We start from the raw sequence: 26,546 nt of genomic DNA, 5'->3' as shown, positions 1-26,546 counted from the left end.
CACCCAGAGATTGCTCTGGTGCATAGGGGTAACTTGTATAATATGTCAATACCTTTCTAGTGAGTCTCCGTTTTATTTCCCGTTTTTCAGCTTGACGGTCAGCCTCATTTTTTGCTGTCAAGAAAAAAGGAAAAGAGAACTTCAGTGATGTTAAAAATGCTTTCTTATTTCCATTATAGTTTAGTACATATAAATGAATAAATAATGAAACAGAGAGTGCAACTACGCTATAGAAATAATGCAGTCTGACACCACTTTAACTGCCATGGCTCCATGCTACATAATCCTGGAATTTGTAGTTTTGTGAGGAACCAGGACGCTTTGGCAAATAAGGCTAAAAACCGTATAAAACTACAAATCCCAGGATTCCATAGGATGGAGCTACAGCATTTAAAGTGGCGTCAATCTGCATTATTTCTACTGGGTAGACACACCCAGAGTCTGTTAGTGATACATGTTTAGACATATATTCATCAAATTGCTTCCACAGGATTAGTATTTTTGTGAAGGGTTTACTAGGAATGTGGAAACATAATCTCAGAATATGTATAAACATAATGCACAAGTACATTCACACCAGTTAGGAAAGTTTCAAAAGTAACTTATTATTGTTCCTTACTGCAATGTTAAAAATTATTTTTGATATGTAACTCCACTACAACGACTTTACTCAAAGTATGTACAATGGACCCTTCCCATCTAGGAGGAAGTGGACCCTTTCTTTGGTTTTGTTTCGATTTGTTCAGTGGGGATTCATCTTTGCCCCTCTTCAGAGGCTGAGAGTTGGTCACCCAGGAGGTTTCCACGACTGACTGGAGATTCAAACCCTGATCTCCGGAGTCATAATCCAACCAAGCTTTGGTATTCTGTAATACAGACTTTTGAATATTATCTTTGAATTTCTCTGGTATTAAACCTATTAATCGTCAGTTAACTCATATTACCCACCTCCCTGTGTGCTCTGTAATCCACAAGTGCACATGACATCTTATTCATTCCTCTTCATCAATAGGATTCTTTGCCTCTCTCCATATCTTGCCAAGCTATGTATCTCTTTTTTATCCTCTGCAACTATCTAAGAAGCAAGAGCACAACTGTTTGGGGGGCAATATTAGCATTCTAGAAGTGAAAAATACCTTCTAATTTCCACCTTGTTGTTGTTGTTGCCTTCACGTTGTTTCTAACTTATGGCAACCCTAAGCTGAACCTATCACAGAATTTTCTGGGGCTGAGTGTGTATAACTTGCCCAAAGTCACCTGGTGGATGTCCATGGCCAAGTGGGGATTTCAACCCTGGTCTCCAGAGTTACAGTCCAATCCTCAAAATACTATGCCATGCTAGCTCCTACTATAGCAGACCAATACACCTACTATTAGAGCACTGAGGTCCCTGGGAATTTAAATAAAAACATTCCACGTGAGCCACAGGTATGGTGGCAAAAATGCTGTATGGCAGAAGTAGCAAATGGAATTTGTACTCTATGTCTGGGACAGTTGCCAAGAGAACACCTGCTGCTAGAACATTATAAAACCACATGTCTATAAAAGCATTTTCCAAGTTCATGCCTTACAAATAATTTGGATAGCATAGTCTTTCTCTGAAGATGTCAGCCATAGATGCTGGCGAAACGTCAGGAAGAAACTCTTCTAGAACATGGCCACATAGTCCCAAAAACCCATAAAAAACTATGGATGCCGGCCATGAAAGCCTTCGACTTCAAATTTGGACAGCAGCTCTCAGAAGAACCAGCTACTATGGTCAATGGTAAAAGATCAATAAAGTTTAAAACACCTAGTAGGTGCCAGATTGAGGAAGGCTACAGTAAAATATTTAGCAAATACAGATATGAGAAGCTTCAAACAGCTGTTACTCACGTTGAAGTATATTCCTTTGTTCCAATTCTTCTGGTGTTGGCCTCTGACTTAATCTCCTAATTTAAAAAAAAAAAGATTGAAATACAGATGGATAAATATGTAGAAAATCATGGTTTCATAGGAAGAACATCTTTCTGGAGCTTTGTAATGTGACTATGTACCATTCAGGAAAACAGGGGAAGGGAGACATTAGGCTTACAAAGATCTACTTTGGTTGGTTAGTTTTACTAGAATCTCAAGATCTATCAATCAGAGCCATGCAAAATCAAGAGGCAGAGCCCTTCCTCCAGTCCATCTGTTTTGATCCAGGCCTCAGAGGGATAGAAGAACTTTTGAATCTGATCCCCTTCCCAACCACCATTCCCTTCTCTTTTTGTGTTGTGTCTTTTTAGATTGTAAACCTGAGGGCAGGGAACCGTCTAATTCAAAATAATAATAAAAATGTACGCTACTCTGATAGCCTTTAAGGCTGAAGGACAGTATAAATACTGTAAATAAATAAAATAAATAAAAATAGAGGCTGGTGGGAAAGTACACTTTGACTTAAGGTCCAGCATTTTGTTCTCAACTGCAGAACTGAGCTTTCTGTTCTTTCACATAAAAGTCTTCAGCTCCCTCTACTCTCTATATTTCAACAGCTATACTTAGAAGTAAAAGCATTTTTGCTATCACTACAGTTAAATAATTGGGAGCCAGAAACTATATGAGATCTACTGCAAATTATCCAGAGATTTACAGTTGATAACTGCACATCCCTGATGTAAAAACATAGGAAGTAAGGAACAGAGATTGGATAAATTCCTTTTTTGAACTAAGAATATCTTGTGGATTCTGGGAGTTGGAGTCCAGAAAATGGAACGTTAGACTTACCTGAGATACGTCCCCTTTCCATCAGAGAAGGTCCGAGCATCCTAACTATGGATGGCTCCGCCCACTTTGGTTCCTGATAGGCAGAGAAGATAAAAGAACAGGGGCCTGGCCCCACCCCCATAGGTGGAGCCGCTCAAGAACCCTCAGTCAATGACTAGCCAAAACAGCAACAACTGAAAGGGAAAAGACAGCAAGCCCACCTGCACCAGTAGGCAACAAATACAGGGCGGGGAGGATGCTTGGACCTTCTCTGATGAAAAGGGACGTATCTCAGGTAAGTCTAACGTTCCATTTCCCATCAGAGAAGGTGCCGAGCATCCTAACTATGGGATTTATAAAAGCCACCGAATGTCAGGGCGGGCCGGCTGGCGCGGAGGGCGAGATAGGGACAATTTTTTGTAACACTCTCTGGCTGAAGGCCACCTGCGATGACTGGAAAATATCCAATTTGTAATGTCTGACAAAAGTGGATGGTGACTTCCAAGTGGTCGCTCTGCAAATCTTGACCAGAGGGGTGTTAGTGGCCAGGGCTGCCGACATTGCCGCACTCCTAGTTGAGTGGGCGGTGATGCCTTGAGGTGGATTAAGATTTAGAGTTTTGTAACATGTGACAATTCACTGCTTAATCCACCTTGCCAGCGTGGATGAGGACACCTTTTTTCCTTTTGAATTTGGTCGAAAGGATATGAAGAGGGCTTCTGACTTTCTGAAGGCCGAGGTCTTCTTGAGGTAAATCTTGATGGCCCTCCAGACATCTAAGGTGTGTCAGATCTTTTCTAAGTCCTTGGAGGGACACGAGCAGAAGGAAGGCAAAATGATGTCTTGGGAAGAACAGAACACCGAGTTCACCTTGGGAATAAAGGTTGGGTCCGGTCTGAGAAGCACTGAGTCAGGTCTGATTATGCATAATTCTTTTCAAACTGAGAGGGCGCCAAGCTCTGAGATGCGGCGAGCCGATGTGAGTGACGTGAGGATCAGCGTCTTCCAGGTGAGAAATTTGAGGGGAGCCTCCCTCAATGGTTCAAAGGGATGGATGGTTAGTGACTTGAGGACCTCGTGGAAGTCCCAGGAAGGAAAAGGATGTTTAGTCAGTGGTAACCTGTTAGCCACTCCTTTGAGCAGTCTGCGAATGTGAGGATGGTGGGAGATCTTGGCCGCCTCGTCGTGCAGGAGGATAGATGTTATGGCCGCTACTTGTCACTTGACCGTGTTGGGACGAAGGCCCTGGTCTATACCATCCTGGAGGAACTGCAGTATCGTGGAAAGTGACACCTGAATAAAATCTTTCTTTTTTCTTTTATAGCATCTCTTGAAGGCCTTGAATGTGTTTTAGTAGACCTTGAGCATCAACTGATGGCGGGAAGCCAGGATGGATTCGACCACCTCTGGTGAGTATCCATATCTGCTTAACATGTGACACTCAATTTCCAGGCGTGTAGCTGAAGCCAGGCTGGGTCGGGATGATGGATCTGGCCCTGGGACAGCAGGTCTGGCCGGATGGACAGAGGTAAACTCCGAGTTGAGAGGTTGAGGATCTTATAGAACCAGGGACGTCTGGGCCATGGCGGGGCTACCAGAATTACCTCTGATCTGGTTGGCCATACCTTGGACAGGAACTTGGAGAGGAGGGGGACTGGAGGAAAGGCGTAAAGTAGGCCCTTTGGCCACCGACAATTGAGGGCGTCTATGTCTTCTGCTCCCTCCGCCTGGAACCTGGAGAAGAATCTTGGAGTCTTGGCGTTGATTGGGGAAGCAAACAGGCGGGAGTCCCAGTTGTGTCGTTATGGTGAGGAACACCTCTGGGTGAAGGCTCCACTCCACTTGGTCTATGTCTGTTCGACTTAGCCAGTTGGCCTTTGAGTTTAACTTTTCTTGAAAATGTTTGGCATCCAGAGACATCAGGTTGTTTTAGGCCCATGTCAGGAGCAGTCAAGACTCTTGCATTAGAGACCTGGACCTCTTTTCACCCTGTCGATTGACGTGGGCCTTTGCTGAAATGTTGTCTGTCCTTATCAGGACAGCCTTGTGTGAGATCAGATGACGAAAAGCCTGTAGTGCCAGATGGATTAGTTGTAGCTCCAACCAACTGATGCTGTCGGATCGTTCCGTCAAATTTCACCTGGCCTGAACTATGTGAGTCCCACAGTGAGACCCCCACCCCCAGAGACTGGCATCTGTGGTGATTTGAATCTTTGGGGGCTTACGGATGGGCCTCCCCTTCAGGATTGAATCGGAGGTCCACCAGCAGAGTGAGCCCAATTGTTAGACCTGGACTCTCTGGCTTGAAAGGAGTTAGAATTGGAATTGGAGGAAGGGAAAGGTTGGGAGGAGCGAAAGGAGGAACGGTTTCTGAACTGCCTCTTATCGTCCCTCTTCTTTGCTGAAGGTAAGGTCTTCTTTTTGTCCTTGTCTTCAACTAACACTGGCTCTAGAGACTCACCAAACAATTTAGTGCCAAGGTAGGGTGTAAAGGCCAAATTTTGTTTTAACTTGAAATCTACATTCCAATTTTTTTAGCCATAGTTGGCATCTGACTGCAACAATTGTAGCTTGGGCCCTTGCGCACTGCTGGACTGTGTCTAGAGTGCTGTCTGCTGCAAGGGCAGATGCCTTGGTAATCTTGTTGATGGTCTGCCTGACCTTAGTTTCTGGGTTGGGAATGAGGTCGAGGAGTTCATGGGACCACTGGAGGTTGGCTTGCATAACCATGGAAACAGTAGTCGCCACCCTAATGGCTATCGACATGGCCTCGTGGGCTTTTTTAAGGGCTCCCTCAGCCCTCCTGTCCTCAGGATTTCTGAGGGTGTCCTCTCCATCCCTGCTGAACACCGCAGATGACACCAAGGCTGATACGGGGGCATCTACCAGAGGGACCTTTAGTTTGTCCATGACTGGTAACTGTAGAATGTAGTGTTTGCGGAGAACACTATGATTAGGTCTCTGAGCAGCTGGCCTATTCCATTCATCTCTGATTATCTGTATGATGTTGGATGGACAGGGGACCTCTTGGACAGATGGCGCTGTAACTGGGAATAGGTCTTCGCCCACCTTGGGAAGGTCTGAATCCAGAGGATTAGCCTGTGCCGGCAGCAGTGCAATGACCAGGGTCTTGGTAGTCTTTTTGACAAGAGGGATATAGTCATCAGGGCTGAAGAGTCGGGATGACATAGGGGTATCCCTGGCCTCTTTGCCCTCATCCAAGGATAGTTCACCCTCTTTGGTTTGTGAGTCAGAGGACTCCCCCACCCAGGAGCCTCCTCATCCGAGGAGTGGGAAGAGTGGGAGCATCGATGCTTGGAGGTCCTTCTGGCATACCTAGCCCCTTTTTCTGGGGGCTGATAGGAGTGTGCAGACTCTGAGTAGGAATGTTGGTCCTCGTTGCCTTTGGAGTCGACCGACGATTGGGTAGGGTTGGAAGGGGGGTGGTCTGTCAGTTAGCCAGAGGCGTCGCTGGCCCCCCCCATTCCTAGGTCGCCCCTCAAGGGCGCCCGCCCCCGATGAACCCGCCCTCTCAGGGGTGATAGGGTCCGCACAGAGGCACTATCTGCCACAGTAAGGAGGGCACTGGACCCTGAAGGGGTACTCTTTGCAGGGGCCGGCTAGCGGCAGATCCAAGATGGCTCACTTCTGGGGCGGGGGCAAGATGGCGGCCCCCATCCTGGGCCATGCGGCCAAGATGGCTGCCCCCATGGGAAACCATGTGGCCAAGATGGCCACCCCCATGGGAGACCCTGCGGCCAAGATGGCTGCCCCCATGGGAGACCATGCGGCCAAGATGACTGCCTGCAGGAGCGAGGCTTGGTTGTCTCCCCCTGCTGGGGCTGAGGCACTGCAGTTATGAGCCATGATCCTTGGTTGTCTCTATGCCTCCAGGGCGGCTCCCTCATGGTTGCCAGGGGAAATGGGGAACTGACAGGCTAGGCCACATGAACATGGGTGGAACGTCTGGGGCATTGAGAGGCCCACCACCCCAGAAGAATGGGCTTGCCCTTCCCATGGCTGGTGCCTCCCACTCTAGGAAGGCTTTAAACCAGCCTGGGATCTCAGAGGGGGAAGAGTTACTTACAGGCTCCCCTCTGGTAAGGGCGTCCGGTGACTCTGTCGCGGGCGCTCTCTCTTGCGATCCTGACCGGGTTGTCTGGGAGGCCCTGGCCTTGGCAGTGGTAGGGAGGGGAAACCTCTCCGACGGCTGCGGCCGCACTTCTGCTGCCTGATCGGGCAATGAGGGAGCCTCAGGGCACGCAGCCGGCAAAGCCGGGGCTGGCCTGGGGTGAAGGAAAGCGGAGCCTCAGGGCACGCAGCCGGCAAAGCCAGGGCTGGCCCGGGCTGAGGGAAAGCGGAGCCTCAGGGCATGCAGCCAGCAAAGCTGGGGCTGGCCCGGGCTGAGGGAAAGCATGCTCTCCTGGAGTCCTGGCCTCCTCGTCCGAAACCATCACGTGTAGAACGGAGGGCAGGGGAAGCGGATAAAGGTAAATAGAAGAGCCAGGCAAGTCCCAGGGAGCAAACCAAAAGGAGAATCTCTGCAAAGAAGAAAGGTATGTCCTAACAGGAACAAGGCAGGAAGAAGACTGAGCCTATGGGGGTGGGGCCAGGCCCCTGTTCTTTTGTCTTTCTTCTCTGCCTATCAGGAACCGAAGTGGGCAGGGCCACCCATAGTTAGGATGCTCGGCCCCTTCTCTGATGGGAAAAGGAACTGTTCCACACTCAACAGATGTCTCCCCCTTGATGTATCCCAGGATATCCCCAAAACAAGTGATCTAGACTTCTAGGTTATGGTCCAGATAAAGATCAGTTTACAAGTCCTGTTGTATAAGCAATCAGTACAATAAAAGATTTCTACCACCCCATGAGGGGTTTCATGACAAGAAACACTGTCCACCTTTAATCTGGGGGCTATCATCATCATCATCATCACCACCACCACCACCAACAACAACATCTTTATTTTCATCCCTTTAACCCAAGATTAGAACTCAAGGTGGCTTACAAACTTAAATGACTTCAATAGAATTAAAAACATACAAAAAGTCAACCTTAAAACAGAATTAAACTATTAATGATATTTAACCAATTTAAAACATAAAGTTAAAATGATTAAAATAGTTAAAACAATACAGTTTAAAACAATGCAGCTCCCTCTTAGAGCCCTTTTTTTAAAAGCCTTAAATTCTAAGCTTTGTGAGAATTTCAGTTTAAGAGAAAGTGCCTTCAAGTCTTCCACCAAACTGAAACCCTCCTCACTAAAGGATTTATTTGTAAGCAAGCATTCCAGTGTGCTCCTTGCACAGTGTTGCCTACTCTAAAGCAAGGAGGAAGATAGTGGTTTCCTTGGCCATAGGTCTTTGTTTATATGTCACAATTTGGCACTGGACATTGCCAAGGGATTTATTCACAAGTAGCTTTTCTACTGATGTGCAAAAAAAGCTTGTTCTTCCTTGTCCCACAAATAGATCTCATGGTGCACACCTAGACTGGATACAGTCTATAGAACTTGAGATTAAAAAATATAGAACAGAGATGTTTAGGGACCCATTCCTGTTTGCTACTTCCTTCTTCACAACTGTTTTCCAACAGGGAGAGTTACATTTTTCTACACTGAATTTACTGGAATATCTTTTTAGGGAGCTGCTCTATTGCTCCCAATACCTGCTACTTAGATTTCTATGATCCTTCAAGCATGCTTAATTCCCAATAGTTGTTTTCAAACTCTATGTTTCCCTAGGACACTTCCCAGGCTCCCAAATGTGCACTACAGCTCCCATGTAGGTCTGATTAACATTTATTTCTGCCTTTTCTACCTGATCAGTGTTGTCCCAATTTGTTGCCGGATTTCATTCCACTCTTCCTTAGTCTTTCGAGGAAATGTGTTCTCTCCTCGTAACTCGTGTTGGGGGACCATACTGCCCAGTTTCATGGCTAGAGTATCTTTTCTCTTCACTTTATTGGCCAGTGCAGCTTTGGAGAGAGAGAGAGAAAGAATTCATCACAATACAGTGGATCCTTGCCTTACGTGGGGGATCTGTTCCGGATCCCCCTGCATAAGGGTGAATTCTGCCTATGCTTGAGTCCCATTGATTTGAATGGGGCTTGTGCGCGTGGCGGCATGGTGGCATGTGCACACCATGGGCGCACGCCCCATTCATCTGAATGGGTGCACCGCCCCTTGCACCCTGTGCGCTCCCCGCGTCTTGAGCGTATGTGCTCAAAGCCGCGTATAACAGGGCGTGCTGTACATGCAAAGATTGCTGTCTTCCAGCCTTTTAAACCCATCTTTTCAGATCACATTACTATGGCTGATGTACAACATGATGAATCACAGATCATGAATGCAGCAAAGGAGATTCAATGCCAACCCAAGACATTTTACTGCGTGAAGCAAAAAAAGTCAGTAGCCTCCACTGCTATTCTCTGTTGATCAACCTTCAACTGGAGAAGGCACAGTATCTTCTATTACATTTGAAGGCAAAAGGATAGCTTAGGAGACTTGGGACAGGCTGCACATTGCACAGCAATTTCCTTCAACAACTTGCTGTTGCGTCAAAACTTTTTCCATCTGAATATTTTGCATGGCCACCTTAATTGTCCTAATGACAGAATTGCCCCAGCAGCATCTATCTCCAGGGCAGGCATACACAAACAGGGTAGCCTTCTGTGATAAATAAGAGTCCCTCCATTTATTAGAACCTTCTTCCTGTATAACAATGGGTTAAAATGTGTGTAGAGGTACTGTTACATTTTAATGAGGCAGCATCACAGAGATGTCAAGATAGCAACTGTACGATGAGATGGACAGTTGGGGAGAAGTGCCTTCAAGATGGTCCTTTAAAAATATTCTTTCTAACTCTGATTCTGCATGTCAGGGAAATAAGTTAGATAAGAGCCTCACTGTTATGGCTTTCATCTTCCTCATCTTCCTCTTCCTCCTTATACAGAATAGGTCCCTCAGAGTCTGAATCACTTGTCCCTTCCTCTTCATCCTGCACTGTCTGGAGTATCAACCTGGGAATTACTGTAACAGTTGGGACATTTCCAATGTAAACACTGGAACTGGAATGATGAACACCTTCTTGGTCCTCTTCCTCATCATCTGGACTAACAACAAAGAATACAATTATTACTAACAAAAAGGAATACATTTTTCTTTTTTTCAAATTACAGGTTAATTGAGCTTTATCTAGAGTTGGGATGGGAACTGTGCCATCTGTGGGCTATACAGTAACCCTCAAAGACCCTGGCACTCTCTTCTCAAATTAGCTGGCTGAGAAAACATATGCAAAGTAGGGGAACACAGCTAGACAGGTGCCTGGAAATGTTGCATATAATTTGCAGTTGCCCAAATGGCAGTTGTGACAGTAGGGGTGGAGAAGCTGAAAATTGGGCAGTATTTGCTTTGGTTCTAGAACATGCTTATCTAGACATTGGGAAGGGATTTCTACATTTGAGAAATATTGCACTGAAGGAAGGCCTGCTATGCCTAGGTGGAATGCCAAAAAGCCAGCACATATACTATTTTGACCTTCAGAAGGATCAAGATTTTAAAAGTTGTTAAAGTTCTCCCATTGGGATGAAAAACTTATGTTTATATTACCATTCCTCTCCCATCCTGTTGTGGATATAACCTACATAAGGCCAATCACAACTGCCTGTATGTTTAGACAGACCACAGAGATCTCTTATGGCTCTTAGATGCCTCCTATCTGGTCCCAAGTATCTCTGCCTAAGTATTGCTTCCTTCCCCTCCTCTGCTTCCATGTTGACTGTGTGTGTGTGTAGGGAGGGGGAATTTCTTTTTTCCTAGCCAACAAAATATTGTAGGCACAGTTATAGGGAGCCTAGTATAAGATGCAGACTTTTTAATCCTTTGCAAAAGCAGAATAATGGAATATACGTACACGTTTCTTTGACACATTTTATACATGCTACCAAGCTCAATTTTTCTGAGTTGACAGGGCTGATTTTTCACAAGTCTTTAACACCTCTTTGCTAACACTGAGCAGCCTAAGAAACATTGCTAATCAAGTTCCTACCCAACTTTGGCCCAAAACACATTGCAGAAATAACCCAGTTTGAGCCCTGGCTCATTGCAAGGGAATCCTGGGAACTGTAGGTTTGTGAGGCATTTAGCCTTATCTGCCGGAGAACTCTTGTGACAAAAAATACAAAGCACTGAGCCTGGGTGGTTGAAGCACCCACAAACTGAATTATTTCTGCAGTGTGTTTAGGACCTTTGTTTTGCCAGGGAGGAGGAACAACCTATTTTCTAACATGTTGGGAATTTAGAGCTATAAGTTGGCAGTCCTGATTGAGCTTCTGGTACCCAAATATGACACTTGAAGAATGTGGGTACTGCTAACTGGGGGATACACATTTGAGGCTCAGCGTGTAAAGGAGGGGAAACAGATTTACACACCAGTGACTCAAAAAATAACTCACACTTTCAGCAATTCAATGGTCACCGGCAGAGATCTTGTTCTAGCCAGGCTACTGTTATCCTCATAGGAGCCTTCACTCTCAAAGAGCTGTGAGTGAGCCCTGTGTGAGCCTTCAGCCGGTGGGGTGGCTGGCAGGGGACTTGTCAGCGCCTGCTGGATGCGTATGTGCAGTGGAAGCTGGGGCAGCCAGGAAGGCATCTGAGGCTCTCTGAATCCCTGCTCAGCCAACCTCCTGGCCATATCTGGCATTGAGACCCCATCTTGTTGGGCCTCCATCCGTAGTTCTGTGGAATTGGGAGGCTCTGCCCCATGCATGGAGGTAGGTGGTGGTACATATGGGAATTCTGAGGCTATGTGGGAGGGCAGAGGGGGTGAAACAGCAGAGGGGGAGTGAGGTGGGAACATGTATGGCGGTAGTGAGGAAGGATAGGACGATGACATGATCTTTTCATTGGGTGACTTGGGAGTGGTGGCTGATTCGACCAATGAAGATGTGTTCAATGGGACACCTCTCTTGGGGGGCAAAGGTGGAGAGGGCTTCGACAATGCTGTGCCACTGGTAATAGCTTGAGATAATTCAGCTGGAAAGGGAGGGGGGAGAGAGAGAGAGAAAGAGAGAGAGAGCACTGTTACATATGTCTGGAACAAATGCATATATCACAGAAAAAAGATTTTAGGAAGTTACATAGCCCTAGTGATAGGAACTGGGCAAATTCATGTTGAACATGTCAACATGGTTCAAACCAAATATAGTCTATCCTCAGAAACACAGCTCAGGTGCAAGGATATCTAAGTTGTAAAGATGAAGCTTAGGGAACTCACATTTAATGGGTTCAAAACTCATTTTGGTGGTCCAAAGGCTATAAAAAGTTTAGATCATGATCTGTTACTTGAGCACTTGCTGCAAAATGTCAGGACAGCTCTGAGTGGTATCAATCACAGTATGGTTTGCTGTAGAGTTTAGCACTCTCCCAAACTATTAATGTTCAATCTAGCCCACTTCTTCTACTTTGTAGGATCAGACCTTACAAGACATTTTTTTCTGTGGTGGGCCCTCCCTTGGAGAATGCCTCCCCCAAGATATACCGTTTTAGTTTCAGTCAATATTTCATTATTTTTGATGAGGACTTACTATTCAGTTTAGTAATTTTAAATCTTTTAAATAAATTAAATAGGTATACACTTGACCTGATGGATCAATCTGTTCCTTCTATTGCACTGTCAATCTCTCTTCTTACTCAGTTTGAAGAAGTTACCTTCTGGACTACAATTCACAGAATCTCCAACCACCATGGTAAGTAGCTATGGTAACAGTTCTGGGCGTTGTAGCCCAGAAAGTAATTTTTCCAAGCTCTGTCTGCACTCAAACCCAAAATGCACATATACACACAATCACCTTGCTAACTGGTAGTAAGACTACTAAGTTGCTTCTCATTGCCTTTCATTTATGTCCCCACCCCTTATGTGTTCATCCAGTAAGAACCTCCAGTTTGTCACTGTATTGTTTATCAGAATCAAAAAGGATTCTATATCAAGGTATAGAGCACAAAGTGGGATCACAAGATTTGCTTACAATTTGCACGTTCTTTAAAACGCCAGGTGCTGCGTGTAAGGACCTTCCTTACACATTGCTGGGTTGGGTGTGCTACATGCATTCTTTCCTAAAGCCCTTATAGCAGTGGTTCCCAATTTTTCTAATGCCACGACCCTTTAATACAGTTCCTCATGTTGTGGTGACCCCCAACGATAAAATTTTTGTTGCTACTGCATATCTGTAATTTTGCTACTGTTATGAATCAATGTAAATATTAGTTATTATTATTTATTTATTTACAGTATTTATATAACATGGCATTAATATCTGATTAATTAATTATCAACTACTAATTATTAATAATTACTAATTAATAATTGTTAGCGGCTAATTATTAATAATTAATATTAATACTATTAATTCCATCCTCGGCTGCCGCCACCCTGCTCTTTCTTGGGAGAAGGCCAAGCAGTGGAGGAGCCTTGATCAGGGAGACCAGATGTCATAACCAGAACGGAGGGAAAGAAACCACAAAATGTAGGATATTCAAGAAAAATGTAGATGACATTACAAAATAAAAGCTAAAAACAATAATATAAATCCACAAAATTTAAATGCACAAAAACCCTCCTAATACCCCCCATGCTATTGTGTTCCCACCCCCCTCATCCTCCTGGCAGCCCCCTCCTTAGAGGTGAGAGTCAGCTGGAAAAGCACATCTCACTCCAGAAGAGAAGTATACTTTAGCAGTTTGCACTCTATGTCTTTTCAATTTATACACCAACAGCTACAAAACTGAATAATGGTAATAGCATATGGGCCACTTAGGTCCAAAAACACACTGCAGAAATAATCCAGTTTGAGGCCACTTTAACTGCCCTGGTTCAATGCTAAAGAATCCTGGCAACTGTAATTTGTGAGACATTTAGCCTGCTCAGTTAAGAGAGTTCTGGTGCCACAAAAAATGCAGCTCTCAGGATTCCCTAGCACTGAGCCAGGGTAGTTAAAGCGGTCTCAAAATTGATTATTTCTGCAGTGTGTTCTGGACCTTACTTTTTGAAAAATAGTCAAGATTTAAATGTTGCTTTAAAAACTATTTCCATCTCCCAGCTATAAGCTGGTTGGAGAGACATGAGAGTGTTGGGGGGAAGGACTGCCAATATATTGGGTGATGCATTCTGGGATATGTACATTTTGTGGCCAAGTAAGTGGCCCTGAGCAGGTCACACTCTCTCAGCCTCAGAGGATGGTAATGGCAATCCCCCTTTGAAGAAACTTGCCAAGAAGACCCCATAAGGTTGTCTTGGGTTCGCCATAAGTCGGAAAGGAAAGACACACAAGAACAACAACAGAAGTCTGCAAGTATTTCGTATTGGTGCATGGGAATAGGAGCCAGGGTGATGTAGTGGTTTGAGAGTTGGACTAGGACTCTGGAGACCTGGGTTTGATTCCCCATTCTACTATGAAACCCACTGGGTGCCTTTGGGCAGGTCACACTCTCTCAGCCTCAGGGGAAGGTTAATGGCAAACCCCCTCTGAGCAAATTTTGCCAAGAAAACCCTGTGATAGGCTTCAAGAAACAGACAGTGTGGTGGAGTGATTTGTGAATTGAAGACCAGGGTTTGAATTGTCGCTTGGCCATGGAAACCCATAGTTGTCTATAGTTGGCAAGTCACATTCTCTCAGCCTCAGAGGGAGACACTGGCAAGACCACTTCTAAATAAATCTTGGCAAGAAAACCCTGTGACAAGCCTTCCTTAGGGTCACCATAATTCAGAAACAATTTGAAGACACCGAACAACAAGAGCAGTAACACCACTAAAAGCCCCTCACCAGCCTTCACCCTGGGATGCAGCCATCCACAGGGGCAGGGAGCTTGGGGAGCCAGCAGTGCCTGGCAAACTTTACCTCAGAGCTGCGCCTGAGGAGAGCCCAGAAACTCCCACTGCTGAGGGAGAGCAGGAGGGAGCAAAGAGGGAGGGGACGGAGCAAATTTACAATCCCAGAAGTGGGGGAGGAAAGTTTCCTCTGCCGCCAGAGCCTGGCCTGGTGCCTGCCTGAGCCTCCTCCTCCAGCCCCTTCCAATTCAAGCTGCTGGTGTGGGGCTCTTGCCCCATGGGCTTGGCCATGCTGGCTGCCAGTTTTAGTTGCTGGGAAAACTGGCAACAGGCTGACAGCCACTATGGCTGGGACAAAAGCCACTTCGATGTCAGCCTCTGTTCAGTAGCCCTGCAGTGCTGGGCTTTGGTGTCTCCCCAGCAGGAGACCTGCTCTGCTACAAAACCCTCTGGGTGACTTTGGGCAGCCTCATCGGAAGGCAATGACAAACTTCTTCCAAGGAAATCTTGGCAAGAAACCCCCCATGGGTCACCTCAGGGTTGTCCTAAGTCCAGAAGAACTTGGAAGGGGATGGGCGGGTGTGTGTGTTAAACGCTGGCTCCCACTGCATGCCTCAATCCACACATGAGGAGGCAGCTGCAGCAGCACCAGACCTCCACGGAGGACACTGTCACCAGCCCCAGAGCCCCCAGAGCAGGACAAGGAGGAAAGGGCAGAGGAGGAGCCCTCCCTCAGATGGTGCCCCTGGCCCTCTTCTCTGTAACAGAGACAACAGTGGAGGGGACGCAGCAGTGCCGATGCTCCATCCTTCCCTTCTCTTCCCCTGATCACCTCTCCTCCAAGCCCAGGCAAGGCACAGACAGGCTCTCTTCTGTCTCCCCAATGGGCCCCAGCAGCCCAGTTCCCTTCTTTCTCCCTCGCCTCTTCCTCCGCTTGCCTGCCTCAACGGCTCCTCCTGACCCGTGGCGCCCAGCCAGGACTCCGCCTCCCTGCCTTTCTCAATCATCTCCTTCCCTCCCTTTGCTTCACTTAGCATGCTCAAATGGAGGACCTTTTGCAATTCTTCCCAGACTCCTCAGAGAGGTTAAAATGTAGGCCTTGTCCTAGGAAGATGTTTGGCTACCCTGCCCTTGGGAGGCAAACAATTGCCTTTCCTCCTCCTCCTCCTCCTCCTCCTGGCTGTTTCCTGCAGGCCCCCAGGAATCCTGGCGGGGGGGGGGAGACTCTTAGGCGACCTCCATGAGGGGTTGGGCGACCCCCAAAGGGGTCCCGACCCCCAGGTTGGGAACCACTGCCTTATAGCACCTTGCTGTCACTGTTTACATCCCCTTTGCCCTCCTTGTTTTCCATTAGTCTAGGAGACTTTTTTAACATGGCAAATGGTTACACAGTGGAAAAAGACCCTGGCTACAAAACTAGAGTGCCACATCCACCCACCCCCCACGCGCACACACTAAATTTCTTCTCCAGATGAAAACACTACTACAAACTCAACTATAAGGCAATTAAAAACCAGAGGAAGATTTAAAAGAGCTCAGTATAGCTCAGTCAAATCAACTAGCAATATGATAAACTTCTCACACAATGAAAACCTGTAAAAATAACTTGGAAAGGTTATCTTCTTGGTCTCTAACCCCAGAACCCCACTCCTTAACAAAAACAGCCCCTGGCCACGCTGGCTGCAGCATTCTGGGATCTGTTGTCCAAAAAGGGAACACTTCCAAATTATGATGAAACCTGGTAACTAACTGTAGCAGCCCTTTTAACCTGTTGCTATAAAAAAGCAACAACAACAACAAAAAACCTGAATGTCATGTAATGCTTTAAAGACCACAATATTTATTTGGCATGAAGTTTCGTGGACTATGGCCCACATCATCAGACATGAGTGGGTTTTAATCCATGCAAACAACTGCCAAATAAAGTCTACTAGGCCTTTAGGGCAAAGCAACTACAGTGGTACCCCGGGATACGAAAGCACCGCGTTACGAAATTTCCGGGATACGAAAAAATTCTATAGGAAAAAACTGTTCCGGGTTACGTTTTTTTTCCGGCTTACGAAAATTTTTTTTGGTGCTTTTCGGCGCTTTTTCGCACGAAATCGCGGCTTCCAGCGCTAGCGCCTATGGCTTTTTCGGCTAGCGAAAGATTTCAGGTTACGAAGGGCGCTGCGGAACGGATTATTTTCGTAACCCAGGGTACCACTGTATGTTCAATCAAAAATTTTTTTGGCCTAAAGCTTACCTCCAATGGGATTAGAAGAGCTACAGTGCAAAAATATCTGCAGGACCATAGTTCTTCACGCCTGCTTTTAGTTATCACAGCACAGAGGAAAACAACAGATCTAAACTGAAAACAAATGAAGGACCGCACAGAAAACCAGTCTGCACATGCCAAGTTATGAAGTGTGCGCTTAAAACATCTTACCAGGTATGCTTTTAAAAACATAATATGTGAGTGTAACAAACAGGTTTGCACATGAACATCTCACTCAGATATAGGATCTGGCTGCAGTTCCCCTGTTGAACATTCAGTGGCTCAAACAGTTTTTCTCCTTCACAGTGTGGCAAATCTCTTTGCATGTACCAATTGCAACTGGCATACTCTCCTAGAGTTTTTTTTTTTAATTCAAACAGCTTCTCATACTATGTGATGGTATCCTGCTGTGAAAAAGTGTGTCTACATCACATTTACCATACATTCTTGACTATAAATTGACCTTATGTATAAGTTGAGACCAAGTTTTGGAGCCAAAATTATGGATTTTGATATAACCCATGTATAAGTCGAGGGTAAAATGTCAGATGCAAAGGATGAAGTAAAGGAAAATTATGCCAAAGAATGTCACTATTTTTCTGCACAAGCATTCAAAAAGTCCAGATGTGGCACCACAGTGGAGAGAGTAGAGGAGGCCGGTACTTTGTTTAGGCTCTCCTGTGATGGACTAAACTCAAAGAGCAAGATGGTTCCTATTTTGATAAGAGTTAAGGTACAGTACTCACAATAACCTATGGATAAGTCACACCAGGCTTTTAGGGTCAATTTTTTGACTAAAATTTCTAGACTTATATATGAGTATATGCAGTACCTGTTGATGTGACCCAAGGCCAAGCACAGACTACTTGAGAAGAAAAAACAATAAATCTCACACTCACATTACAAGGTATACAGGTGGGTGAAGTTAAGTCTCTTAAGACTTAACTTCACCCACTGTGAAGCTGTGAAGGAACTCTCAAAAAAGATTTTACTTGAGAGATAGTAGTACCATATCTTCTATGGCAGTACAATCAGTGTACACATGCTATAAGGACAGTATTCTTACCCCATGAGCAGGAATGTCCTATACTAAATTGTACTCACACATTTACATACAAAATATCTTCTGTACACAGGACTCGACCACAACATTTTCCTGTCTCAAGATATTACCTCCTCCCACAACACAATTCTAAAAAGTCAACTGTATTGGCTGGTGTCGGGACTGTTACCTGTACTATTCCTGAAAGCAGCAGGCTAAGTGAGCAGGTATCTCCTCCAGTAGGTCAGAAAGAGGTTTACCACTACTGTCTCTTCTATGAAGCTGCACCCTGAAGCAAATGCATCATTCAGCCTAATGGCAGTCCCAGGTCTGGTTATATATAGCATAGGAAGAGCATCACAGAAAGATGTACAGATTTTAAAAAAGACTAACCCTGCTTAGGAGGGCCATACAGTGCTCCCTCGGGTTACGAAATTAATTCGTTCCGCCGCGCCGTTCGTAACCCGATGCATTTCGTAAGCCGAAAAGGGCTTTCCGTTAGCGCTGGCAAGCCGCGCGTTTGAATTTCGCGCCGAAAAAAAATTCGTAACCTGAAAAAACCTTCGTATCCCGGAACAGTTTTTTCCAATGGAACTTTTTCGTATCCCGGAAATTTCGTAACGCGATCAATTCGTATCCCGGGGTACCACTGTATACTGAAGAATAAGCACCTTGGGGCTTTAAGGTCTCTCTGAGCTAAAACATCAGAATCACCTAACCAGCATGATCATTGCCATGCTGGCTGAAGATTGTGTGTGTGTTCCAGCAGTTGTAGATTCAAAAACTAAAATAACTTTTTCTAGTTTTGTGAACATACATGCAGTTTCCCCCTTCTCTCTCTCTCACACACACACACTCATACACACTTAACTTACTTATCTGCACCAATTTAAAAAGTATAAATATTTCCAGCATACTGTATAAGCAAAGGAAAGAAAAGTGAGATCAGAAGGCCCAGTAAGTGGAGAGATGGGTGTGACTGTGATTATGCAAAGAGTATAAATGCAAATGAGATCATACAGAAAAGTAAAAGATCTGGAATGGGTGTGAACTGATAGATCACAAACAAGCAAAACAAGATGAGAATTGCTTCCTGTAATTTAACCAGGGCACTCTTAGCCACAAAAGCTTACAATGCATCTAAGGTGCAACAGGACTCTTAGGGTTTTTTTTTTTTTTGCTACAACCTATCCTGTGAAGGTGTGCATATGCATGCCCCCCTCCCCTTTTCGAATCTGGCTCTAAAATATTTGGGTTAACAAAGACATATATGGTTTTGCTCATTTTGCAAAATATCTTCAGATTTCTTCTCATCCACATGGGAACTATTATCAAAGAAAAAATAAATAAGGAAAGACCTGAAGATGAAACAAAACCTAATGTTCATACAAGAAACTTACCTATTAAAGGATTGCTATTCCTGTTAACTGGTTTGGGAGGTGGGACAGGAGGCTGTTTCACAGGCATTGCATTAGTAGAATTCATGGTAGCCATAGCGTGCACATTTGCCAGAGCAGGGGGCACAGTCCTGGGGGCTGGGGAAGGAGCAGTGGAAAAATTTACTCCTTTTGTTGTTGTTGTGGTGGTGGTGGTGGTGGTGATGGTAGAAGCCACAGCTGTAGAGGAAGACGTAGTCCTTGCAGTGCTGCTCACAGAGTCAAGATCCCTTGCTGGGACATCACTTGTCTCCTGAGAAGAAGATGACAATGGTCGCTTTGGAGGAAGCAACGGTTGTTTAGGGGCATGGGATTCATGATTCTGTTTCTCTTCTGAACTGGGATCACTGCTGAAAGTTCCTGCAAAGAAGCATTTTTAAAAGATTTGTGTTAACAGCAACCTAGAAAAGATCAGCTCACAGCATCTTACACTTCTGTATAACTATTGTACATCAACTGAATGTTTAAGGGAGACAAATATTTTTTAAAATACTCTTCTACGCCTATTTAGAGAATTCACTAAACTCCCTTACTTATCAAAGGGCTGCAGTATCTTAAAAACTAATGCATCATCCCAATATCTATGAATATTTGTACCACAGCTGGCTCTGAATGGAATAGGTACATGCCTACCAACGTTTAAGCCATTATAAACCAGTCAGCATAAAGGTGACACTTCTTTAAGGGCTACAGACTAAGATAGTTGCTTTTGCTTTTATACTCTTGTCCAAATTGCAGAACTATTGAGTTGGAAAGCACTTCAAGAATCATTTATTCCAGCTTCCTGTAAACACAATGCACTAAGTGCTGAAATCAAATGTTTCTGGGGGGCAACAAGTACCATTCTCATTTAGTGTATACAAAAAATCTGCTAAAATTTCTGATTTTGGGGTAGGGCATTCTAAGGGGAGGCTTCTCTGATAGTTGTGGGGAGAACATCTCTACAAATTTCATTCCTAGCTGTGATTTCTACATGGTTCCAATCTAAAGATTTGCACTAAATTATTTTCCATGGAATTCAGAAGGGAACTTGGTTGGATGATTAGAGAGACTCTGAAGACATTGAATCACTGCACAGTATAAAAGCCAACAAGAGTTGGTGTCGATTCTCATATTTCAGAACTCAGATGAAAACTGGTAACAACCACTAACTGTGGGTAGAACTGACAATAAGAGAGACAAACTGGGTAAGGGCAGGCCTTTGGAAGTAAAGGCATGGAGTAGCTTGAGCTAGAGTGAGGAAACCCTATGCATAATGACATTCCACACAGAATGATTATAGAGCTTGGGAAGGTTACTTTTTGGACTACCATTTGGACTACTGTAGAGGGTGTGTATGTGGTGTTCTGTACTTTTAAAATATTTAATCTTTTACTGAAATTATGTTACAAACATGTTTTAAGTGTTTTTAGCTGTTTTAACCATACTAATATTTAATTCTTTTTAATTTTGTAATTAGTTTTAAAGTATTGTAAGCTGCCTTGTAATCCCATTTTGGGAGGGCGATGGGATATGAATGCAGTACATACATACGTACATATATACATACTGTTTCCAGAATTATCCAGCCAGCATGACTACTGGCTATGCTGGCTGGGGATTTCTGGGAAATTGTATCCCAAAAAATAATGTTTCCATGTTCATGCAAACAGCCCCACTATTATTTTTACAAGGACATGCTGACAGTCATCAAAATACATTTCTCAGAGACTGTTACTCCTAGCCCTCAGCTTCTTACCTTGCAATTTCTTCAGGTCCTCAGATGGAAGAGGCTGCTTAAGGCTTGGTCTTTTTCCAGCCTCTTCCTCCAGGTGGGCAAGGTTATCAATTCCAGAACAGTCAATGGGGATGGTATGTCCATTCTTCAAGGTGGTGTGGCTTAACTTGTCTGGCTCTTCTCCATCTGATTGGGTTTTGGGTTGGGTCAGGGATAATTAAATAAGAACATATTAAAGCAAATCAAGCAGGAAAGGAGGCCAGAAAGGAAAAACCCTCATGGCTTCAGAGATAATCCAGTATGGCACCATTTTAACTGCCCTGGCTCAATGCTATGAAATTCTGGGAATTTTAGTTTTGTGAGGCATTTAGCCTTCTCTGTGAGATAGCTCTGGTGCCAGAACAAACCTAGAATTGAGTCATGGCAGTTAAACTGATGTCAAACTGGATTATTTCTACAGTATATAGATGCAGCCTGTGAGTCAGCCCTTACAGCAATAAGTCTATCAGCCAACCACTGAATCTGCATATTGAAGGCCATTCATCTAGTGTTGATAGTTTGGAGAAGAGCTTGGGAAAAATATTTTTGGGGGATAATAACTTCCAGAATCTTTCAGCTGGTATGGCTGGTGGTTTGGAGGATCCTGGGAGTTACAGTTCAAAAAGGTTTACTTTTCTAGTTTTCAACTTTAGCCCCCAAAATGCAACACAAGAACTCTTCTCCTTCTGTCTGGCTGTCCTGTTGTTCTCTTCTCTCTCCACTGACTAATGGCAGTTGGTAGAGGACATCTGTAATTACTAGGGTTCCTCCCTGCCTAAAAAGGCAACGTGTACATATATCTGAATCATTTTATCCATTGATGGAATGGTGGTCTGCAGTCAAAATGAATTAGGCACAGGCATGTCTGGAACATTTTCCTCTCGTGAAAATTTTCAGAGTATTTATAAAAGATTTTCCTCCTTTTCTTGGATTGTGTTTACCTGGTCCACTATCACGATACAACCAGAGCTGCTAGTTTGAGTAAGTGACTTCCATGAGTAAATGATTTCCTTACTCAGCTCAACTCAATTTGTTTCAATTTCAGAGTGCATTTTTGTGTAAATCCACAAGAGCATTTTGTAGCCCACCATTCTGCTGTTGCCAAATTTGGCAGTATTTTTTTTAATGCTTAGAAACAATGTTCTCCCTGCATCTTACTCTAATGTGGAAAAATGCTGAGAGGTTAAAACATCCACTATCAAATTTTAGCAGTATGCAACAGTAGGGAGTTCAAAGTGCGTGTACTTTGTTCTACCACTTGTGTCTGGAGGATCTGAAATATTTACACTGTTTAACATTGCTCACCTATATCTCACAGTGTAGTTGTTACCAAATGACACTATACAGTGTCCTTCAAATTTGCAAAAACGAGGTTCATAATTTTAATTAACAAAAATATTCAAAAGACACTGCTCTGAATTTTATGTTCTTGTACTATTTTGCACTTTTTTTGGCTTTCAATCTATCACCATGTTCTTATTTAAGGAGGAAACAAAGGCAGCAGTTCACTTAATTATCCTGGCAACATTTTCTCTTGGAAATACAAGACACAGGAGAAGCGCACGCCTCTAAAAAGGCAGGCAACTTCCAAACAGATGGGGCAGAGACTTGGAAGAATGTGATACACAGAAGCAGAACTATCAAGAACTTAGTTGCAAGTTTGGAGCTACATAATTCCAAATACTTCCCTTATACAGTAATTATGAGTCACAGAAACACAGACACTATTCAGAAGCCATAGATGTGACTTATCGACGGAAGGGCTTCTGTCAATCCCCAGAATTAGAAGAGATGTGTAGTGGTAGTAGGAATAGAAGCAGTCATGTGGCAGCCTAATCAAATGATCAGGGAAGTGCCGTGGATGTAGTGTAACTTGACTTCAGTAAGGCTTTAAACAAGGTCCTCCATGGTGTTTTTGAAAGCATGCTGGTGAACTGTGGGCTAGACAGTTCTACTACTAGGTGGATTTGTAACTGGTTGACAGAATGAACCCAGTGAGTGTTCACTAATGGCTGCTCCTCATCCTGGACAGAAGTGACTAGAGGGATACAAAAAAGATTCTGTCTTGGGCCCAAGATTGTTCAATATTATTTATAAATGACTTTGATTTTTATAAATGACTTAGGGTATGCTTATCACATTTGCAGATGGCATCCAATTAGGAGGGATAGCTTGGACAAAGTAACAAAATGAGTTTGAATAGGTGTACACGTAAGATACTATATCATGGCAGGAAAAAATGAAAGGCACATATATAAGCTGAATGAAACTTGGCTTCAAAGCAGTACAAGTAAAAAGGATCTAGGGGTCTTAGTAAACTACAAGTTAAACACGAATCATCAGTGTTACATGGTGGCTGAAAAAAACCTAATGCAATTCCAGACTGTGTCAAAAGGAGTATAGTGTTCACATCAAGGGAAGTAGTAGTAGCTGGTAGATTCACTGGGAGAATTCAGGAATCTTTCTGGATCCATTAGTCTCCAAGAGCACTCCCTTCTTATGCTTATCTTTGAATCAGTCTTGGATTAGCTAGTCTTTCAAACAGAAAATGCTAGATGACGTTTTGGGGGAAATGCCCCCCCAAAACGTTTTTTTTTAAAACCATGGATTGGTCCTGGAGGAACATAAGCTGCCTAGCCTGCACTTTACCCTCTCATTCTCTGTATAATATCATCCAGCCATGGTATTATTGAACTATATCACATAACGCACAAGAAAGGAAAAAAAAGCAAAGCATTATAGCATAATGATGTTACAATGCTATATTTTTCTTCCATTAAAAAAAAAGATGTAACTGGAACTTAAAATGGTATTTGGAATTAGCAGGAAGAAAAAGAAATCATAGCTCAAGGTAGCACGTAGTAGAATCCAGGAAGGAAATTTTATTTGTGTTTATCAATGACTGATGAGTTTGTTTCGATGTATGTGATATTTTGTCTTTTTGTTTCTACTGTGTAATGGGGGGAGGGGATGATATTGGGAAGGGGTGATGTTAATTGTATGTATTGTATTGTTTTTATGTACTGTGGTATTAGGTTGTAACTGTACAAATATGATGTTATGTTTATATAATGTATTGTTGGTTTTTAAGAAATAAGATTTATTATTAAAAAAATAAAAAAAGATGGGAAAGTGTTTTAGAGCTAATTAAAGGGCCAATTAAAAATTAAGGGTTCATATAATGGCACCTGTCAGAAATGTTTTTAAAAATGTGCTGTGTCTGCTCTGTCCTCAACAGCTACAGTATGTCAATAATCAATTACAATTCCACTTAAAGCTGGTAGGAGAAGAGTAGTCACTGGGTAGCACCAGGGGCCACCTGTCTGGAAGAAGTCTTGGCCGGCCACTTTGGCTAGACTACTGCAGGTCCTCTTCTGCCTGGCCTGATCTTTGACAGGTGGGAAACCTCAAGCACATTTATTTCTTTCAGAAAATAAGGAGCATTACAGACCGCCGCTTTGTGGCGGTCTGCTGGCACTGCTGTTTGCTCCATGAGGGAGCCGCAGCAGCCAAACCGCGCAACTCCCTCACGGAGCAAAAAAGAAGCTCCAAAATGGAGCTTCTTTCTGCGGTGCGGTTATGATGCCGCGAGGCGCCAATGGTGCACTCGTGACGTCATAAGCGCTGCGCGACGTGCGGACGCACAGTGTCCACTATGTCAATATGGCAGCAGCCGTGTGGAACGGCCGCCACCATATTATACATATTGACTATGTACTAGGGTTAGGGGGGTGCGGAAGCACTGCCCCTTCCTAACCTTAATACGTAGTCAATACGTATTGTATGGCGGTTTGTAACCCGCCTAAGACTTTTCATCCTCCAGAAAGAAAACTAAGGGCCCGAACAGACAAGTCAAAATAAAGCTGCTTTAGGTCACTTTGGAGATACTGTATGCTGTTTAAATGTCACATGTATCTCAAAAGGCTGAAAGCTGTGCCAAAGCTGCGCTCCAGTCCTTAGGACTGGAGCATGGCTTTAGCATGGCTTCTGGCCTTTTAGGATGCATATATCATTCAAACAGCATACCTCCAAAGTGACCCAAAGCAGCTTTATTTTGGCTTCTTTGTTCATGTCCTTTGTCCTAAGGCAAAGAAAGCAAGAGCAATCTGTAGTGTCACAGCTTTCCTCAAGGCTAGATAGGAGAGGCTCAATGTTATTTCCAAATTGTGCTTCCCATAACTTGGAAATAATAGCTTACTTTTTTGTGCATCACCTCCCAGAATCCCCAACCTGCATGGCCACTAGCCATGAGAGCTGTAATCCCAAAAAGTAAAATTTCCAAGCTCTGGTTAGTTCCCTCTTCTTCTCTTTACTCATCTCAACTCAAGGAAGCTTGCTGTTTGTTGCTGAAAGGCTGAAGGAAGCTTCCTCCCTGCTACAGTTCTTGCACTGTGCCTTGGTCTGAATCGTGCGTGAGACGTCCTCCCTCCAGATTCCAACTGCCACTGCTCTGGCACACCTCAACACTCCCAGGAATTGATGAATTTACCCCCTCCCCCCACCATTCCTTTCCCTTTGTGTTCTGTGTATCATCTAGATTTGTAAGCAGCCCTGGGAATCTTTTTGGGCTAGAGGACTGAGAATAAATAAGTTAACATCCTTCCCAAACTGGATAGGCCAGGAGGCATCTGTTGGTGGAGGAATTAACCAACTATGTCAAATAGGAATTGGAAAACACTCCACAATGTCTCCCTGCTTACCGTTTGTCAACTGCTGCTTATGTGTGCACATGCATTTATGCACAAGAAAATGGGAATGCAACCAGAAACAGAGTGCTCTGGGCTTCAGACACAGCAGCTATATGGTAGTGTAGCTACATGGATTCTTTGCCTCCACCCATCTCTATTTTAGACTGAGGGAAGAGAGGACAGAGATCTGATCATACTGAGAAGCTGAGAGGGAAGGCTATGTCTTGCTGAGAGCAGTACGTGATTAACCATTGTGTTGAGCACTCCATGTACTTCCATTTAGCTATCTGTGTGCATAATGTGCTCAGCTTGCTGTTTTTAAAAAAATCTTCACACTTCAGAACAGGACTCTCCCCCTCACCCCTTAGGACAGGATTGAGGAGTTTAGTTCTCAGCTAAGGAAAAACAAAATTATGAGCCTCATGAGCAGGAAAAGGTTTTCTTGAAGAGGATTATAGAATTGTGTGCACAGAGACAATTTAGTCTGTGCCCATTTGTATGTGTGCATGCACAAGGATGCTGGCAGAGTAGAACCATGTGTTGGTAGATATGAGGGAAGACTTTCAAAAAATGTCTACACAGCTTCCATCCTTGCACTGTCCCCCAGTATAGCCTGGAGAGGACAAGCTATTTGTACTCCAGTTTACTTCACATCTTTCTGCTATAGGTAAGTCAGCCACCACTAGCAGTGTTGTATCCAAACAGTGATCCTCTGTTACTAGTTAGAACCTTAAAATATATCAAGATGTCTCATACCAAGTGGTCCACCTAGCTCCTCTAGGGTCTGATCAGGTGTTCCTGAGATCCCAAACTCTCTT

General features: G+C 44.1%; 2 protein-coding genes across 11 annotated transcripts in view; one reads left to right on the top strand and one right to left on the bottom strand.

Annotated features, from left to right (window-relative positions):
• The window catches only part of FGR (FGR proto-oncogene, Src family tyrosine kinase), a 665,433-nt gene that overhangs the window by 104,732 nt on the left and 534,155 nt on the right, over positions 1–26,546 (top strand). The window lies entirely within an intron of this gene.
• PHACTR4 (phosphatase and actin regulator 4) overlaps positions 1–26,546 on the bottom strand; it is a 148,520-nt gene that overhangs the window by 6,821 nt on the left and 115,153 nt on the right. For 7 of the 8 annotated variants that reach the window (XM_042440821.1, XM_042440823.1, XM_042440824.1 and 4 more), the window contains 7 exons: positions 21,023–21,187; positions 19,249–19,644; positions 11,179–11,758; positions 9,632–9,837; positions 8,544–8,700; positions 1,876–1,931; positions 53–114 (listed from right to left, as the gene is read on the bottom strand). In XM_042440821.1, the coding sequence (XP_042296755.1) occupies positions 53–114; positions 1,876–1,931; positions 8,544–8,700; positions 9,632–9,837; positions 11,179–11,758; positions 19,249–19,644; positions 21,023–21,187 (1,622 nt within the window). Of the gene's footprint in view, positions 1–52; positions 115–948; positions 1,076–1,875; positions 1,932–8,543; positions 8,701–9,631; positions 9,838–11,178; positions 11,759–19,248; positions 19,645–21,022; positions 21,188–26,546 lie in introns of all 8 variants that reach the window. The other variant, XR_006100793.1, reaches the window with a different exon arrangement.

Source organism: Sceloporus undulatus, chromosome 9 (assembly GCF_019175285.1).
Source record: "Sceloporus undulatus isolate JIND9_A2432 ecotype Alabama chromosome 9, SceUnd_v1.1, whole genome shotgun sequence".
In the NCBI taxonomy this organism is placed as follows: domain Eukaryota; kingdom Metazoa; phylum Chordata; class Lepidosauria; order Squamata; family Phrynosomatidae; genus Sceloporus; species Sceloporus undulatus.
The sequence above is the reverse complement of the archived record's forward strand: the minus strand, read 5'-3'. Positions and strand labels throughout refer to the sequence as shown.